At 35.0% G+C, this 18,565-nt stretch overlaps 3 protein-coding genes and 1 pseudogene across 3 annotated transcripts; 3 read left to right on the top strand and 1 right to left on the bottom strand.

Moving 5' to 3' along the window:
• Positions 1 to 2,065: 2,065 nt before the first annotated feature.
• LOC106358915 (probable pectinesterase 56) lies at positions 2,066 to 4,260 on the bottom strand. Its single transcript, XM_013798703.3, has 3 exons — positions 3,657 to 4,260; positions 2,997 to 3,261; positions 2,066 to 2,898 (listed from the first exon to the last, which is right to left on the bottom strand). The coding sequence occupies exons 1-3, from the start codon at positions 3,714 to 3,716 to the stop codon at positions 2,204 to 2,206; spliced, it is 1,020 nt and encodes a 339-aa protein (XP_013654157.2). The 5' UTR covers positions 3,717 to 4,260; the 3' UTR covers positions 2,066 to 2,203.
• Positions 4,261 to 8,415: 4,155 nt separating this feature from the next.
• LOC125576929 lies at positions 8,416 to 12,376 on the top strand. The gene is made up of 9 exons (XM_048737474.1): positions 8,416 to 8,566; positions 8,711 to 8,784; positions 8,833 to 10,537; positions 10,617 to 10,965; positions 11,056 to 11,235; positions 11,318 to 11,405; positions 11,492 to 11,882; positions 12,058 to 12,258; positions 12,366 to 12,376. Exons 1-9 carry the CDS (start codon positions 8,416 to 8,418, stop codon positions 12,374 to 12,376), a joined length of 3,150 nt encoding a protein of 1,049 aa, XP_048593431.1.
• Positions 12,377 to 12,583: 207 nt separating this feature from the next.
• On the top strand, positions 12,584 to 15,057 carry LOC125577371. Its single transcript, XM_048738807.1, has 5 exons — positions 12,584 to 13,231; positions 13,641 to 13,770; positions 13,859 to 14,146; positions 14,227 to 14,454; positions 14,545 to 15,057. Exons 1-5 carry the CDS (start codon positions 12,810 to 12,812, stop codon positions 14,878 to 14,880), a joined length of 1,404 nt encoding a protein of 467 aa, XP_048594764.1. The 5' UTR covers positions 12,584 to 12,809; the 3' UTR covers positions 14,881 to 15,057.
• A 704-nt stretch (positions 15,058 to 15,761) lies between these two features.
• LOC125577370 lies at positions 15,762 to 17,567 on the top strand (annotated as a pseudogene).
• The last annotated feature ends 998 nt before the right edge of the window (positions 17,568 to 18,565 follow it).

Raw genomic sequence — 18,565 nt, 5'->3', positions numbered from 1 at the left:
AGTGGATACGTTGATCTTTGACGACCAGTCACTGGTATGTACATGTCAAATGAATATTTAGTTGATATATTATTAACTACTTTCAAAAATGTTATTTATTTTTTCTTGTTGGAGCTCTAGTTGTCTGTCTATTTCATAGTAAATGTTGAATCATAAATTTATAATACTGTATGTTACCAATTCAAACAAAACGTGTTCATCAGCGGACTATTCAAATATATAATGGAGATAGTGAGAGACACAACAATTTTGTTACCAATAACCAGGGCCCTAGGCTAAGTCCATCAAACAGCTGTTTAGGCTCTAAATCTTAATTATTTTAGAGGCATTCACTTACAATAAGATAATTAGGGCTGGGCAAATAAACCGAACCCGATAACCCGAACCGAATCTGATCCGATAAAAATGAATCCGAACCGATCCGAACCCGACGTAAATACCGAATGGATCTTGTTTTGTGGTATTTCGGGTTATGGGTATTATCCGAACCGAACCCGAATCTAAATGGATATCCGATAGAACCCGAAACATTCAAAACCTCGAAAAGATCTTGTACCAAACATGATCTCAATTCCTAATATGTATCCAAAATACACTAAAAATATTGAACATCTAAAGTACTTATCTATTACATGAAGGTTGGTGGTTCTATTACATGAATGTTGGTGGTTCTATTACATGAAAGTTGATGGTTGAAGATGACCATTGAATCTTAAGTATTTAGATTTGATTTTGTTTTCGTTAAACAATGTTTCTCAACTTGGTTTTAGTTTTATGATTTTATTTATTTGGTTTTCTTTTTATCAGAAAATATGTTTACTTTTCGTTTGATTTTGAATGATCATGGTTGATGTTCCTTATTTTTGAATCGATTTTACTTAAGTTTTGGTTACAAAATAAGTACTAATCAAGTATTTTAACACTGAAGAACCGATTTTACTCATGTTTTGGTTATAAAATAGGTAAAACTCAGGTACTTTTAACCGAAAAACCGATTGGGACCCGAACCCGAAAGTATATTGGGTTGTGTCGGTTCTTTGAAGATTTACTAACCCCGACCCGAACCCGATAGAACCCGAACCGGTCCCGAACCGAACTTTCATATAATCCGAATGGGGCTGATTTTGATAAACCCGAAAAACCGAAACCCGATTGGATAAAACCGAAACCCGATTGGGACCCCGAATGTCCAGGCCTAAAGATAATGTTGTATAAGCATGGCCGTTCTAAGTCCCCGTCGAATTCAGTTTGGTTGATTTGAATTTTCAGATTTTTGGTATTGTTTTCATAAGTTGCATTGGGGTTTTATTAATTATCGGGTAGGCTTCAGTTTGGTTCCTTCCAAACTTGGATCAAATTATAACTAGTGTCTGAAAATTTCCAAAAATATATTTTTTTAAAACTAAAAATATTTAAAATATATAAATTTTCACAAATCTAATTAAAAATAAAAACTATTTAAACTATCTAAACTAACTAAAAATAAATAAATAAAAATTAAACAAACTACAAAAACATTTAAATACTTTATAACCTTCTAAGTTATCTTAATATATATATATATATATATATAATATTAACAAATTTAATTAATTTTGAATATTTTCATATCCTAATTCGAATTTTGCATCGGTTCCGATTGCACCCAAATCTCAAACTCTTAAGTCTCATTTGAATATTTTTGTATAATGGTTCAGATTAGATTTTAGTTTTTTTGGTTCGAGTTAAGGTATGGACTTTGGTTTGGCCTAATGTTGTGTTTTATGTGGTTAAATGTCCATAATTCACTACGTTCAGACTGCCCCGGTATAACTATTAGAGTATGTATAGTTGGTTTGTGGTTTGGTTAGTTAGAACCGGTATAAACCGGATAGCTTATGATGTATATAAACGCTTGTATCTTCTTCATTTACAATTAACAGAAACAGTATTTCATTTTCCAAATCCTCTCGTGTATCATCTTCTTCATGAGAGCTGAGTTTCTGTTCAATCTCATTTCATCTAATAATAACTTACAGATTCGTTCGTTTAAGAACTAGAATTAGGATAGGAAACACAAATAATGCAAAGATAATCAAAGTCCTTCATCGTAAGGAACTCCGGCACTAGGATAGGAAACACAAATAATGCAAAGATATAACGTTACCATAAAAATATAGTGCAAATTTACTTAATTAAGAAAATCATATGAAACTTAGTGTAATCAAAGTCCTTCATCGTAAGGAACTCCGGTAGATCTAATCCACGACTGTCCTTGTAGAAGTTTTCCCACCGTGAATTGTTCAGCTTCTTCCGGATCTGTTATTACTTTGAATCCTTTCCACGTGATTCTCTTGACTGTACCAGCTCCTGGGCCGCTGTTTTGGTATTCTCCATAGAACAAAGTAGACAGACGTCCCTTGTCGTTGTCCCACGGAGCCCAACCCGCGGGGTCAATGACGTCATCTATGAGCGACTGCATAACTACTACCGTTGAGTATACACCCCACGGACGTCCTAGGAATGTCTGTACCGTTCCCTTGACCTGATCTAGATCTGGAGTCGCCTTTATCTCGCATTTCTGGATAGAAAACCACGAAATCTTGCTCTTGGAATCGCGTTGTTGAGCAGTTATCATGTTGCTTTGTCCTTTAAGTGGTTTCCGAGCTTCAATTCGACAGTGCTGGAACACAGCTGTAGCTTGTCCGCAGATAAAATCTACAGTTCCAGTGATGTAACACTCACGGTAAAATTGTCGCTCAATGTGGGCATAGAGCGTGTCTTGATAGGCGTCGATGCGGCAACGATATATCACCGCCTTATCGGCACTGACTCTGAGAGCCACAGCCTGCTCCTTAGTTGGCCCGGCTGTGTTCTCGATGCATATGTCCTGGGCCATAAACCCCTCTCCGTCAACGGCTGAAATTGTATAAACGAGTATTAGTATTCCTAAAATCATATATTAACTTGGAAATAAAAGAAAACAATAATATTCTAGAAAAAAACATGAAAGTTACCAAGTGTTGCCGAATCGTATGTTCCTTTACCATCAACGTGGTTCCAACTACCGGTGATAGTTGTTAAGTTACTTCCCTCGCCTAGGATTGTTAGATTCGTTTTATTCTTCCCGATGATAACGTTTTCAAGGTAAGTGCCTCTCTTCACTAATATAGTATACCGCGTCTTGCTATTCTCCGGAGCAGAGGCCACTGCCTCCTTCACGGTTGTAAACTTTCCACTGCCATCCTTTGAAACAGTAACGTCTGCCTTACTTTCAAGCGCCTGTAATAATATAACATAAGAAATTCTGTGAGCGCCAATATAATAATGTTATAACAAGAAATATATGAAATTCAGTTAGGAAACTCAGGGAGCAGTATAGTTATACTATAAAGAACTTAAGAGAAATTCTATAAGCAATTAAAGAAAAGGAAACATGTTTAATCTCTTGGTTGTTGCTATTTTACTCAACAAACGTCACAATAACTACTTCACGAGGAAGAATAATTAGGGTTTTGGCTATAAATCAATGGATCCGTATTGGTTCATATTACGGTTTATCTTGGGTAAGAGGTTAAATATATATATTCTTTGATAATTTCTAATCATGATTGGCTACTAAAAATTAAAGAACTTAATATAAACGCTAATTTAACCAATGAAATGTTAACGCGTACAGTGCCTTCAACAGCTGCGACGGCTACGATAGCGTCTTCGTTAGTCACAGGTGATTGCATTGTCGAAGAGATAGAGATCGAGATCGAGAGAGAAAGAGAGATCTTCTTTTAATTAGGGTTTGACGTTATTTTTTTCACCAACTGGATTGCTGCTTTAAATATGAGTTCAACACCCTATTGTGGCAAGTAAGTTATGTTAGAGTTCTTTCACATAATGACGATGCACAAAATATCGTGCGAGTGGAGTTAGGTTTGATTGTGCACAAAGAAAATTCATCCATTTGGGTTTAGTTTCAAATAAATTATTTTTCTATTAATAGGTGACTATGTTTTTTAAATAATAATAATTTTATTATAGAAGTTTGAATATATCATTTTTATGTTCTTGTGAAAAAATAAATATCTCAACTAGAACAAACCATTGATAAAAAGTTGCTGCACATAATAAAATTATCTTCTTTGTTTGAATTTTTTTATTTGTACCATCATCATAAAGATTATAAAGGGCCATTTTACGCTAGTTACGGTACGTTGAATTTAGTAGAGTGCTAAATGGGTGAAAAAGGTGTACTACGACAGAGAATCATGATTATCTAGTATTTCTCCGAATTTTTTAACATACATATTACCTGAGACCATAGTAGTAAGGATGTAATTTAGTTTATTAAAATTTGTTTGACCCTATCAGAAGTTTGTATTGACAAGTGGTGGTATAATTCAAATAACATTCCGAATCGGTCACAGTGAATCTTGGGTATTTGACATAACCATTTTTCTTGTAAAAGACATGGCATATACCATATATATTAGCATATGAACAAAAAACAATTTCTCAAAAATATAAGTGTAAATGCTGATTGTATATCTTGCACATGCATGCAAGAATAAGAAATACACGCTACTGAAATTGTCTATGATAATGTGACGGCTAATCTATTCACGTATGTACGTGTACATACAAATCTTTTAACAATAATTTTGTTGGTTTCGCATGTAATCACCATCTTTAGGGCTGTTCAATATGGTAAAACCGAACCGTACCGAACCGAACCGAACCGAAATAGACAATATGGTTTGGTTTTGGTATATACCATATAAACCGAATGGATATAATTTTATAAAAACCGTAGGATTTGGATATGGTTTGGTATATAACCGATTAAACCGAATAAACCGAACAAAACCGATTAAAAGTAGAAACATGTAAATATGTATCTATTTTATAACAATACATGAAAATCTATTTGTTATATAAGTTAAATTTGTGTTAATAACTATTACCATCATGTTATAGTAATAAATAACCTTATATAATTTGTTAAACACTTGAACTATAATTAAATAACAATACATCGCAATTCATACATCTTATTTTCTAAGTCTTTTTTTTTATCTTTATGTTTTATTTTAGTATTCACTAAATTAATATGAAGATGATAAATTTGATGGAAAATAATTAATGGAAAATTTTTACAACTTTTTTCTTATCTATAAACAAACATAGTTTCATGTTCAATCGAAAAATCATGACTTTAATGAACACTAAATATGGAAGAGTGGAAAAACTTTTCTTTCATGTTTCTGTTTTGTTTCATATTTTTATTTTCAAAATTTCAGGCTCTGATTTTAATTATAGATTTGATGATTTTATTTGATGGTAGAAACATTTTTACATTTTTGTTCATTTATTTGAACATGTAATATATTTTTAAGAAATGAATGTGCTAACAATATGACTCTAAAATTCATTTTATATGATCTCAAACTAAATAATTATGTTTTTTGGTATAAAACCGAATAAACCGAAAACCGACGGTATATAAACCGAACCGAACCGGAGTAAATATGGATTTAGAATGGTAGTTATATTTTACTAACCGAAATACCGAAAACCGAAAAAAACCGAACCGAAACCGAACCGATATCCGGATTGAACACCCCTAACCATCTTAATTAATGTCATCAGTTCTATCTAATTATATATTTTCTACTTTTGATAAAGTTATGAATAGCGTGTTATATCATACAAAAATTATTACGATGACCAACAAAAAAGCTATTTACCTTTACGTGTAATATTTAAATACTAAACAAACAATACTGAGATGAAAACTCAATTTCAGGTCGCTCAATATATTTTTAGTTACTTACGAACTGTAACCATACATTTTAATTCCATATGAAGCTATGACTTCTTTGCGTGGATGCAGAAAGAATATTTATTTACCTGTTGGCTGGTAGTGAAGAACCCATTGCCAAAATTTGTCTATGGTTCTTTTTTCATCTTATAGATAATACCCTTTTTTTTAAACCTTGCAGAAAACAATTAATTCGGCATGTGCTGATCTTTCCATAGATGTCTAAGATCATTTCAAACGGTACAATTCTTATCAAAATATTTTTAATAATATGATAAAAATAAATACTAGTAAAAAGGAAAGAAAGGGCAGCAGCTTTTCAAATGAGGGTTCGTAAGAAACCATCTAATTAAACATAGTTCCTCAAAAAAGAAAACCCATCTAAAACATTTTAAACCATTTGTCATCTTGTAATTGGATTTATCTTTAAAGTAAAATGAAAGTTAATTCTTTAATAAATGCATAGTGGTTTGAGATATTGGGCGTTGAAAGTTAATTCTTTATGTCAATGTAAACAAACCCGTTGAGGAAAGTAGTTCTGCAGATGCTTATGCTCTCTTCTTTCTGAAGATCCTATATTAAGATTAAAGACAAACGTAATATTCAACTTGTTCATGACCACTTGTTCATAAAGACATTATTATAGTGCGGACCCCAATTCTGCTTCAGAAAAATGATGAACGTCTCTATCGAAATAAGTTTTCAATTCTGCTGTAAGTTTTTTGTTTTCCGATCGGAACAATTGTTGTATATACAGACACTGCAGTTGGCAGGGGCATTTAGTCCCACAACCCTCTTTCAGTATCCAAGCCATGTGGATCAACATATATCAAGAGTTAACTGTATAAATAATAGTGTTTTGTCAAAGTTCTATTTAACTACAATGTTGATTTTCTAAAAGGGCATTTTACAATATAACTACATTTTTGATGAATTTTGTAGAACAATATATTTCTGGGCTTCAGGTTTTTGAGCTTGGTCATTGGGCACATGTAGCAATATATTTCTTATTACAGCAATTTTTTTTTTGGTAAAATATTACAGCAATTTTGCTTCTGAGTATAGCTTATTTCAACAGCACACAAACTACGAAGCAAACGGTTTTGATCCTTTTGCAAATAATAAACATACAGATTTAAATTCATATTAATTATCCAAAAGAAAAAAAAAACAATAACACAAGAAATAAGATACTTGATGGAGAGTGTTTTTAATTTATATCTTTACCGTTTCAGATTAGGGGTTGGCGTTCGGGTATCCGTTCGGGTTCGGATGGGATATTTTAGATTTTTGGGTATTTCGGTATTGAGGTATAAAACTCGTTCGGGTATTTCTGTACTTCGGATCGGGTTCGGGCATTTTTAGTTCGGGTTCGGTTATTTTGGATCGAGTTCGGATATTTAGATTTTGAAAAAAAAAAAAATTAAAATTTTCGTTTGTCAAATTTCTTGTATTTAAAAATATAACTTTCACTTAACTAATTTTTATTTTTAATAGATTTAATGGTTAATAGATTTGGACATAATATTTTGAAACTAAAAAAGACATTAATTTCGTTATTGTTTTTAAATTTTGGATGTAACTTTTTGTTAATTCTTGAAATAAAAAAGTTTGATATGCATTTTAAGTGAGTAGCAAATCATTTTCTCTGTAATTCTATGTATATCATATAAACTTAAAGTATGTGTATTATCAATATAAATATTTTATATAAAATGAGAGATGTAAACTAGAAATATATGGTTAATTATATATATGTTCGGTTATTTTCGGATATCCATTCAGTTTCGGATATTACCCGTTCGGGTTCGGATATCTAATCTCTCCTAATTCAATATCCGTTCGGATATTTTGCTACTTCGGATCGGATTTCGGTTCGGATTTTTCGGATCGGGTTCGGGTGCGGCTTCGGATATCGGGTAAAGTGCCCACCCCTATCCCAGATTATTGATATGTTTCCTCGGCTTCCAACTTAAAACCAATTGGCAATTAGTGGATTGGTCCAAGTCCCTTATATGTTACTCAAGTCTCTTTCATATTCGATGTGGGATTTTCTCTTCAATACCCTCTCTTGAGATAATGGTGCATATAACCATTAATCTCGCAGAATCTATCATACCCACTACAAGAAAACATGTGATTTCCGACCACGGTTTGCGACCGCAGATGTAGTCGCAAAATATAACGACTCTTTGGCGACTGTTACGCGACTAATTGGCGACGCAGAAAAACGGTCGCCCATCAGCCTCAAATTAACGACTACAACAAATAATCGTAGTTTAGTCGCTAAATAACGACTGGTTAGCGACTAATACCGTGTCGGAAACATTCAGTCGCATTATAGTCGGTAAATAGCGACTGATTAACGACTGCTGTATGTGGTCATCAGTTAGTCGCTAATCAGTCGGCTAAAACTGGTACACATCACGTTTTTTACATTTTTGGTTGTTGTACCTAATATTTTACTGGCAGTCAGTCTTTAGTCGCTAATAAGTCAGACAATTCGCAATATAATATAGACGATGTCTCCCCACATTTCTGCTCAGAAACCGTAGAAACAAATTTTAAAAAAACAAAATCGTGAAAGACAAAAGAAAAAAAAGATTGTTTGAAGTGTTACAATGTCGGGAAATAACAACAATGTTAATTTTCGAGATTGGATGTACAAGAGGATCGATGAACGGACGGGAAATTTCTCGGAAGAGTTCGTAGCAGGGGTGGATCAATTCATGACATTCGCCAATAGTCAACCTCTCGCACAAAGCAATGGGGGTAAATTTTTCTGTCCATGTAGTGTTTGCAAGAACGATAAATTTCTTCCGGGGTCAAAAATTTGGAAACATATATATAGTAGAGGATTCATGCAAGATTATTATGTTTGGTATAATCATGGAGAAGAAATTGATATGGCATTAGGAACAAGTCATGTTGATCCGACACATTTTAGTGGTAATGAAGAAGTTGGTACTGAAGATATATATGTTGATATGGTAAATGATGCTTTTCGTGATAATGTGAGTTCTGACAATTATCACCAGGGTAGTAGTTACCCGGATGGTAGTTACCAGAATGTAGTAGACGATGCATGCAACCATTCAAAAAAGTTTTATGATTTGCTAGAAGGAGCAAAAAATCCTTTGTATGATGGTTGTCATGAAGGTCACTCGCAGTTATCCTTAGCTGCTCGAGTTTTGCAAACTAAGGCAGATTATAATATGAGTGAAAAATGTGTGGATTCGGTGTGCCAAATGCTGAATGACTATTTACCAGATGGAAACATGGCAACCGACTCAAACTATGAGACAGAAAAGTTGATGCGCAATTTAGGGCTCCCATATTATACAATTGATGTTTGTATCAACAATTGTATGATATTTTGGGAAGAAGATGAAAGGTGGGATACATGCCAGTTTTGTGGTGCAGAAAGATGGAAGCCGAGGGACAAACGACGTAGAACGAAAGTACCATATAGCCGTATGTGGTATCTACCTATAGCTGATAGGTTGAAGAGAATGTATCAGAGCAAGAAGACTGCAGCGGCAATGAGGTGGCATGCTGAACACCAAGCAAAAGACGGAAAAATGTGTCATCCATCTGATGCGGCCGAGTGGAAAAACTTCCAAGGAATACATCCCCAGTTTGCCGAAGAACCGCGTAACGTTTATCTTGGATTATGTACAGATGGATTCAATCCATTTGGGATGTCTCATAATCATTCGCTGTGGCCTGTGATCTTGACTCCGTACAATCTGCCCCCGGGTATGTGCATGAAAACGGAGTACTTGTTTCTTACAATTCTAAATTCTGGGCCAAAGCATCCGCGAGCTAGTCTTGATATCTTCCTCAAACCTTTAATTGCGGAGCTAAAAGAATTGTGGTCAACTGGAGTTGAAGCATACGATGTGTCCTTGAATCAAAATTTTAACCTAAAAGCCGTGCTTCTGTGGACGATAAGCGACTTTCCGGCGTACGGCATGCTTTCCGGATGGACGACCCATGGTAAATTGGCATGTCCAATTTGCATGGAAGATACAAAGGCTTTTTATCTGCCTAATGGAAGGAAGACGTGTTGGTTTGATTGTCACAGAAGATTTCTTCCTTGTAATCATCCACTAAGGAAGAATAAAAAGGATTTCTTGAAGGGAAAACACGCCTTAAATGAAGTTCCACCTGATTCTTTAACTGGTGAGCAAGTTTATTCTGAACTAAAAGGTGTTGAACCACCAAAAACGTCTTCTTGCGGTGGAAACGGTCATGAAAAGAAGAAGCTTGGATATGGAAAGACCCATAATTGGCACAAGGAAAGCATATTTTGGGAGTTGCCATACTGGAAGGATCTAATTCTTCGACATAATCTTGATGTGATGCATATTGAGAAGAATTTCTTTGACAACATCATGAATACTCTTATGAATGTGAAGGGTAAATCGAAAGACACAATCCAGTCACGATTGGATATATCAAAGTTTTGTGATCGTCCACACTTACATGTTGATGATGATGGTCAAGCTCCATTTCCTCCCTACACATTAGACGAAGCCGGGAAAAAAAGTTTATTGGAATGTGTGAAACGTGAAGTTAAATTTCCCGACGGTTATGCTTCAGACTTAGCTAATTGTGTTGATATAGAAAACAACAAGTTCTCTGGCATGAAGAGTCATGACTGCCATGTTTTTATGGAGCGGCTACTTCCATTTATCTTTTCAGAGCTCCTTGACAAAAACGTCCATCGTGCGTTATCAGGTTCTAATTTTTTGTTTTGATTTTATATTAAATGATACAACTTAATCTATAACTATCAATAATATTTTAAATTTTGTAGGTGTTGGATTATTTTTCCGTGACCTTTGCTCGAGAACTTTGCAGAAAGATCGTCTCCAAATTCTAAAGCAAAACATTGTTTTGATCATCTGCAATTTAGAGAAGATCTTTCCACCATCATTTTTTGATGTAATGCAGCATCTCCCTGTACACCTCCCATACGAAGCTGAACTAGGAGGACCTGTCAATTATAGGTGGATGTATGTCTTTGAAAGGAATTTCAAAAAGTTGAAAGCAAAAGCAAAGAACAAAAGATTTGCTGCTGGATCGATTGTTGAATCATATATCAATGAGGAGATAGCTTACTTTACTGAGCACTACTTTGCTGATCATATACAAACAAAATCAAGGTAAACAATTTCATTATTCTAGAGATCGATTCACTTTTTTTTTATTGTCTACTCATATTCTTATGTAATGTGGATCGTTAATTTGTGCAGGTTAACAAGATTCGATGAAGGTGAAGTTCCTGTGTATCATGTCTCCGGAGTACCTGATATATTTACGCATGCTGGTCGTCCAAGTGGGGAAATGCAAGAAATATGGCTTTCCGAGAAAGACTATAATTGCGCACATTCATATGTATTGCGAAATTGTGATTATTTTCAGCCATTTGAGAGGTATTATTTGGTAATTATCCTCTTATATTACAATATATCACAATAATTAACTATACTAATTTGTGGTGGTGAACTCATATAGGATGTTTGAAGATTATCTATCTACAAAATATCTAGACCTCTCCGAGAAAGAACTCTCCACAAAGAGAGCTGACGAATATCATACATGGGTGAAAAATTATGTATGTTTCAGCAATAATATTAGTAGAATTATTGTGTCTATAGTTATATATATTGATATTTTATATATATGCAGGTTAGTTACTGGAGTAATACACATAAGTTTCCTGTGTGGGTCAAAGATGTCGCGAGTGGACCTGTGAATAAGGCCAAAAGCTGGCCCATCTACTTCAGCAGAGGTTTCTTATTTCATACGCAGAAACATGGTGAGGGACGAAAGACTTGTAACTATGGGATATGTGTTAAAGGAGAGAGTTATACAAATGCATCAGATGAAGCTGATTACTACGGAATCTTAACTGATATCATTCAAATTGAGTATGAGGGGGCGGTGGATTTGAAAATCACACTTTTCAAGTGTAAATGGTATGACCCTAAAATTGGCAGAGGCACTCGGCGGAGCAACGGTGGCATCGTAGACATTCTTTCATCGAGGAAATACTATAAATACGAACCATTTATTCTAGGTATGTATTATTTATACATATTAATTAATGTCCATAAATATATTATTAACTTTTTATTATTTGATAACAGCATCTCAAGCACATCAAGTTTGTTACATCCCGTATCCGTATGTAAAAAAACCAAAACAGTTGTGGTACAATGTCTTAAAAGTGAATCCGAGGGGAATTATTTCAGGAGAATACGAAGACAAAGAACCGACACTGTTACAACAAGACAATGATGATGCTGTATTGATGACTACAATTGAAGATCTAGCAGTCGACCATTTGTCGCATGTTCGAAGAGAACCGATAAATCTCGATATTGATGTCGAAGATGAAGAACCCGAAGATGAATTCCAATGTAATAAATCTTCTTCTGATGATGATGATGATGGTGAAGATGGAAAAACATCATACTAAAATATTTTACAATAAATTGTAAGTCATATCCCTAAACTTATGTTATTTTTTTCCCATAATGTGATAATAATGTTATGTTAGGTGCTTTTTAATAACGTGTTTTGATATTGTTAAGTGATTAAAAAAAAGCAAAACCAAAACAAAAGTGAAACCAAAAAAAGAAGTAAACCCAAAACAAACTAATTTTCTAAATCCCGCCTAACCCAATTCCACAATCCCGCCTAACCAAATTTACCATCCCGCTAAGCCCAATTATACCCAAAACCAAAATAAAGACAAACACCTAATAACACTAATATACGTCATTTTTAAACAAAAAAAAACACTAATATACATCATTCTCTCGTTCTCTCTCGATGCCGACAGAACACAAAGAACCCTAGTCCTAAATCTCTCACTCTCTCTCGAAAATCTATAACCTTCTATCCAAATCTCTCATTCTGTCGAAATCAAAAGCGAAATCCAGAAACCCTCATCTATCTTTTAACCCGAAAGAACCCTAATCTCTCATCCCTTTCTGAAACGATGGGATCGAGAAAGAAGCAGAAACAATCCCAACAATCTCCCCTTCCCTCGCAGTACCAGTTCTTCCCTAGGACGACAGCTCCTCCTGTCCCCAACCGCCGATCTCCACCAGGCGTGAGTGACTACCCACCTCCGAGGCAACTCTTCCAAGACTCACATGCCCGAACTGAAGCTGCTTCTGCGCATCTTCCTCAACCATCTCCACCTCCACCTCCACAACCTCGACGGTCTGAAACGTCAGCGGCGCGAAATGGTCCGAGCAGTTCTGAGGCTCAAGACTCTGCGAGTACAGAACGTCCAGAAGCTGTGAACCCAACTCTCTCGGATGGGTTCTTGCGTCAAATCAACGAACTGATTTCCCAGCCAAATCGGGGCCGCGACATACCCATCCTTTCCCCAAACTTTGAGCCTGGAACAACATGGTATGATTCTGACTTTTGAGCATTATATATTTTTTAAAAAAAAATTGACTTGACATTCTCACTAGTGAAATTGTTGGTTGAATAATATATTTGATTGTTTTTTATGCTACTTAATTTACTTGAGGCTTTGCAAACAGGAGAATATTTAACTTGTGAATGTTTTATAGCTCACTGAGGTTTTTTATTTGAGGGTTAACTTCTTTCTTAGCTCACAGTTTTTTTAGCTCGCTGGTTGAATTCTATACGAGGCTTGTTTAGCTCACACCTTTTTCAGTTCACTTGAATGTTTGGAGTGTCTGATGTAAGCTCACTTTGTCTTTAAATTTGGCTTGCTTTGGTTGGCTTAGTACATGGTTTATTACTTCTGTTCCGATCTAATATATTCATTATTTTGTTTCTGTGTTTTGAGGTTTGGTCGTGACAAAGGGAAACTGACCCGGAGGATCTCAAAGACTTTCAGAAAAAAGTTTGATGCTGCTTATTACAGTTGGACTGTTGTGCCTCGGGACAAACAAGAGACAATATTTATAGAATTTGCAGTTAAGTCTTTTATCTTCTATATTAACTCTCAACTTTTGTTTAATTTGACTTTTAACATCAACTTTCTCTGTGTTTTTTTTTTTGTAGAAAACTCACACTTGGAGTCAAATACACACTGGTCTTGTCCAGGAAAAATTTGAGAGCATATGTCAGCTACGTATGAAAGACATGGTTAGCATTTGTAGGAGGAGTCGAAAGCAACCAAACTGGATCCATGATACTCTGTGGGAAGAAATGACAGCGTATTGGGACACTCCTGCAGCGGAAAAAAAAAGTGAAACTGCATCAGTGGCTCGTTTGTCTGAACGGAACGGACTTGGTCCACACAAGCACAACACTGGCCAGAAGTCTTTCCAACAAATCGAATATGAAATGGTAAGCTGTTTTTGCTCCTTTCATAAAAGTTAAACAATCTGTATCATTAACCTTTGCTTTTTTTTTTAAAACCATTTCAGGTTGAGGAATTGGGCAGACCAGTTTCTCTTGGTGAAGTTTACATCAAGACACATACAAAAAAGGATGGGACCTATGTTGATTTGAAAGCCGAGCAGGTTGCAGAGATATATAAGAAGAACAAAGAAGCCAAGTTGACTGCCCTTGAGGCTGAAAACTCACAGAGTTCAGATGGTGCTTCCAATGATCGACAGCTCTCCATAGAGGAGGATACCGAGATATTCCTTTTGGTAAGCTGTTTCTTTCAAAAAAAAAATTATCTTTATACTTCATACTCTTTTCTTCTGGTTTATAGTAACAAATTTATTTTTTTGTTGTAGTCTACTTTCACAGATGAAAGAGGACATTACTATGGCATTGGAAGCCTCCAGCAAACTCTCGTCAATGGTAAACGGAAGTACAGTGAGGTCTCTTCTTCTGCATTCCTTGACATGAATAAGCAGCTTGAAGAAGCTCACCGCAAAATAGAAGAGCAGGCGGCTTCTAATGCAGCCCAGGCTACTACTATTGCTGAGCAGGGTGCTACTATTGCAGAGCAGGGTGTTACTATTGCAGAGCAAGCAAAGCAGATCAATGAGTTTGGTGTAGTGAAGAAGTTTCTGTCTGCAACTGATCATAGATTTGATCAGTTCGTATCTACTAATTCCACCACCTGATCATGCTTTCTTGTTTATATCTCTTGGACATGAAACTTGACTTTTGTTTAGTTGTTTGTCAATATTTTCTGTAAACTCTCGGTGGTTGGTAACATTTTTTGTAAACTCGGTGGTTTACATTTTTTGTAAACTCTCGGTGGTTAACATTTTCAGGTTAAAATTAATTAGTATTTTCTATTTCACAATTTGTTTAATAAATATTGTTTTATTATATAATAGCATCACAAACAAGAAAGCACAAATAATAAAATTACCAATTAAAAAAACAAAAAAGAAGTCTGAATACAGTCGTAAAATAGTGATCAAAATAGAAATATTTTACGACTAAATAGCGACTCATAAAATAACTGTAGTCGCTAATCAGTCACAAATATACTGACTAATTTACGACTGCGAGTACCGACTGACTTACGACTGCACACAACTGACTGATTAACGACTACATGAACCCGATTGATTAACGACTTCGAATATCCGACTGATTAACTATTGCATTTAAACGAAATACTTGCCAAGAAAGTAGTTGTAGATTAGACGTGAAATAGTCGGAGTGTCGTCGTAATATAGTATGACTGCTGCCCGACTATTTACCGACGGATTTAATTAGTTGTAATTTAGTCGTACAGCAGTCGTCATTTAGCGACCGATTCCCGACCGCTGTAATTACCGACACGACGATTGACGACCATAACGTTTAGTCGCTATTCAGTCGTAATACGTTATTTGCGACTGTTTCCCTACCGATTCTGCGGTCGGGATCTACTTGTTTTCTTGTAGTGACCCCCTCTGAAATCATGCTTTATTTTCTAGCGATCTCGGTGGAACTGAACCTTCTATGGACCATCAGCAAATAGGATGATCGGGCCAATGTCCGGGTCGGATTAATGGGTCAGGGTATTGGGCCCGCTCTAATACTATGATAAGTTTTATGGGCTTCCAACTTAAAACCAATCGGTAATTAGTGAAATTTTCTTTTCATATTTCTGATGCGGTATTTCTCTCCAATAATTATAAACCCTGAAGAAAAAAGAAACAGCTTCACAACATTCAAATGGAGGCACACGTTAACATGTCATCTAGTATGTATCAGCCTTCATCGAGCCCATTTACGATATTTGTCACCTAGTATGTCTTGGGCCTAAGCTTGTTTAGTGTTTCTTGGATATAACGTCACAATTGAGGAAAAGAAGGAAGCCGAAGTCTAGAGGCACGTTTAGGGTTTGTTTCATCTTAAAGCTTTGAAGCGATCCCATCTAGGGTTTATAAAATCTGCCATGGAAAGTTTGGAGCAGTTCTTGAAGTGTATAACATTAGGCATACCCAGACATGAAACACAAACATCAAACTCGGTAAGAGAACTCTCAGACCCAATCCCAGTTGATCTACATATCGAGATATTCTCTCGAGTCCCCTTAAAGTCTATTGATAGGTTCCTTTGCGTATCGAAATTCTTGGCATCCATACTTCGCGTAGTCATGATTTCACTGAGTTGTTTTTGACTACTTCTTTGACTCGTCCACGTCTACTTTTCACGATAAAAGATAAGCACAAGTTGTTCTTCTACTCTTCACCTCAGCCTCATAATCCAAGCGAGAACTCTTCTCTTGTAGCCACCCCTTACCGTTGTACGATCGTTCCCAAGTATCGTTCAACTTATATGTCTAAACCAGTATGTGGATTGGTCTTGCTTCAGGGATGTGGTAGTAGACAATGGCCGCTGATTTGTAACCTTGCCAAAGGAAAAGTCCTAACCTTTCCTAAAATTCTTAGAAAAGAAGAAGATTATGCTAAGGAAATATACTTAGGCTATGATCCTATCGGCAAACAGTTCAAAGTGTTGCATTTGAGTATGAACTACTCTAGACCCAATACTAATTGGATTTTGACATTGGAGTATGGGAAACGTTTTTGGAGAAGGATCGATACCCAACTTCAACCTTAGGGAGAATAGTAGACTAGATGGTGATATATGCATAAATGGTGTTTTGTATTTCAAGAGGTGGTTCAAAGGGTCTTTTGTAATAGTTAGCTTTGATGTTAGGTCAGAAAAGGTAAGCTTTATTTACAAAGATGAAAACATGTTACCAAAGCCTTATCTTTCGTCTAGTTCGTCGGGTTGGACAAAACCTTGTGTTGTGGGTTGTAGAAGATGCTGGAAATCATAAATGGTCCAAGCATAGCTATGTATTGTCTCCTTTGGAGGAGAAGATACTCGAGTTTACCAAGTTTGTTGGAATGACTCGTACTGGTGAAGTTGTCTACTCGTTGGGCACTTGCGTTTTCTTCTACAATATAGAGAGGAAAACTTTTAAAAGAGTTAATATTCAGGGACTGGAAGGGCTTGAAGACTTTTGTAGACTATGTGGAGAATATGAAGTTTATGTAACCAAAAGGCTTGCCATATACTTGAGACTTTAGCTTGTAACAAAATCAAAATCAGGGTACAATTGTACAAATGTCGTCTCTATTAATGCATGAGTTTATTAATGCCCATTCATGTTGAATAATGTCGAGACCATCCTTCTTAGCGCCCATCCCCCTCCCAAAAAAAAAACCACTCAAATCTAAATCATAAATCTGTGATTAGTTAACTATAAAAGTATAAGTATTTTTACCTTTTTATTTAAATTTATTTTTATCATTTAAACATTTGTGTGTTATATTTTTGACAAAAACTTTTTTAGGGATATGCTAATGTAGTACTCATATAACAATCACACATTAATTATACAACTTTTTTTAGTACAAATCAAAGTTAAAAATTATGTATATATGTTAATTATTCTTGTTATTCAAATAAAATATATGTAAAAGGTATGATAAAATATGTATAACAGTGTATCTAATAAATATTACTAAAAATAGTATTTTCATAAAAATAAAAATATATTTATAGACATAATTAATATATTTATAGTTACATATAAAGAAAAAGCTACGAAGAGGTTATAATTATAAATAAACATAAAGAATAAAACAAGAAATCATATTTTAAATAAGAAAATTATATAGATTCAATCATATTTGAGTTTAAAAGTTATTATAAACTAATAAAAATTATTAATATTAAAATCTAGTGGATATAAAATACAGCACAAGTTTTTTTAGAAATTATGAAACATTAAACTAATTTTTTATTGATAAAAGATTCGATGAATTTGGATAAAGGATCGCACTTGTCATCTAGTATGTCTTGGTCCTAAAGCTGTTTAGGTTTCTTGCATATAAAGTCATACAGAAACACAGGTTTGATGGCTGACAAAGTCAACTTTGTTCAACTACAAAGATAAACTAGGTTTACACTGTCGGGTCGAACAAAACCTTGTGTTGTGGGTACTAGAAGATGCTGGAAATCATAAATGGTCCAAGCATAGCTATGTATTGTCTTTGTCTCCTTTGGGGTACCACATAGTTTCGCGTAGTTTGTTTGTTGGAATGACTAGTACAGGTGAAATTGTCTACTCATGGAACTCTTCCGTTTGGTTCTACAATATTGAGAAGAACACTATTAAAAGAGTCAATATTCAGGGACTGGAAGAGCTTGAGCATCCTACATTTATCAACACCTTTGTAGACTATGTGGAGAATATGAAGTTTTTGTAACTGTATTCAAAAGGCTTTCCATGTATTATTTACTTGAGATTATATTTTGGATTTCAACTCTGTGACATTTTGTTCCTTTTAG

This window comes from Brassica napus, chromosome A8, assembly GCF_020379485.1.
Source record: "Brassica napus cultivar Da-Ae chromosome A8, Da-Ae, whole genome shotgun sequence".
In the NCBI taxonomy this organism is placed as follows: domain Eukaryota; kingdom Viridiplantae; phylum Streptophyta; class Magnoliopsida; order Brassicales; family Brassicaceae; genus Brassica; species Brassica napus.
Note: the sequence above shows the minus strand (reverse complement) of the source record. Positions and strands in the feature narration are given on the sequence as shown.

Excerpts from the sequence above, each read along its gene's own strand:
- LOC106358915 (XM_013798703.3), bottom strand. The coding sequence starts at position 3,716 with ATGCAATCACCTGTGACTAACGAAGACGCTATCGTAGCCGTCGCAGCT. Across the intron at positions 3,262-3,656 it reads TCGCAGCTGTTGAAGGCACT|GCGCTTGAAAGTAAGGCAGA; the intron begins GTACGCGTTAAC and ends ATATTATTACAG. Across the intron at positions 2,899-2,996 it reads ATACGATTCGGCAACACTTG|CCGTTGACGGAGAGGGGTTT; the intron begins GTAACTTTCATG and ends ATACAATTTCAG.
- LOC125576929 (XM_048737474.1), top strand. The coding sequence starts at position 8,416 with ATGTCGGGAAATAACAACAATGTTAATTTTCGAGATTGGATGTACAAG. Across the intron at positions 11,406-11,491 it reads CTGACGAATATCATACATGG|GTTAGTTACTGGAGTAATAC; the intron begins GTGAAAAATTAT and ends ATATATATGCAG. Across the intron at positions 11,883-12,057 it reads ATACGAACCATTTATTCTAG|GAGAATACGAAGACAAAGAA; the intron begins GTATGTATTATT and ends GAATTATTTCAG.
- LOC125577371 (XM_048738807.1), top strand. The coding sequence starts at position 12,810 with ATGGGATCGAGAAAGAAGCAGAAACAATCCCAACAATCTCCCCTTCCC. Across the intron at positions 13,771-13,858 it reads CAATATTTATAGAATTTGCA|AAAACTCACACTTGGAGTCA; the intron begins GTTAAGTCTTTT and ends TTTTTTTTGTAG. Across the intron at positions 14,455-14,544 it reads ATACCGAGATATTCCTTTTG|TCTACTTTCACAGATGAAAG; the intron begins GTAAGCTGTTTC and ends TTTTTGTTGTAG.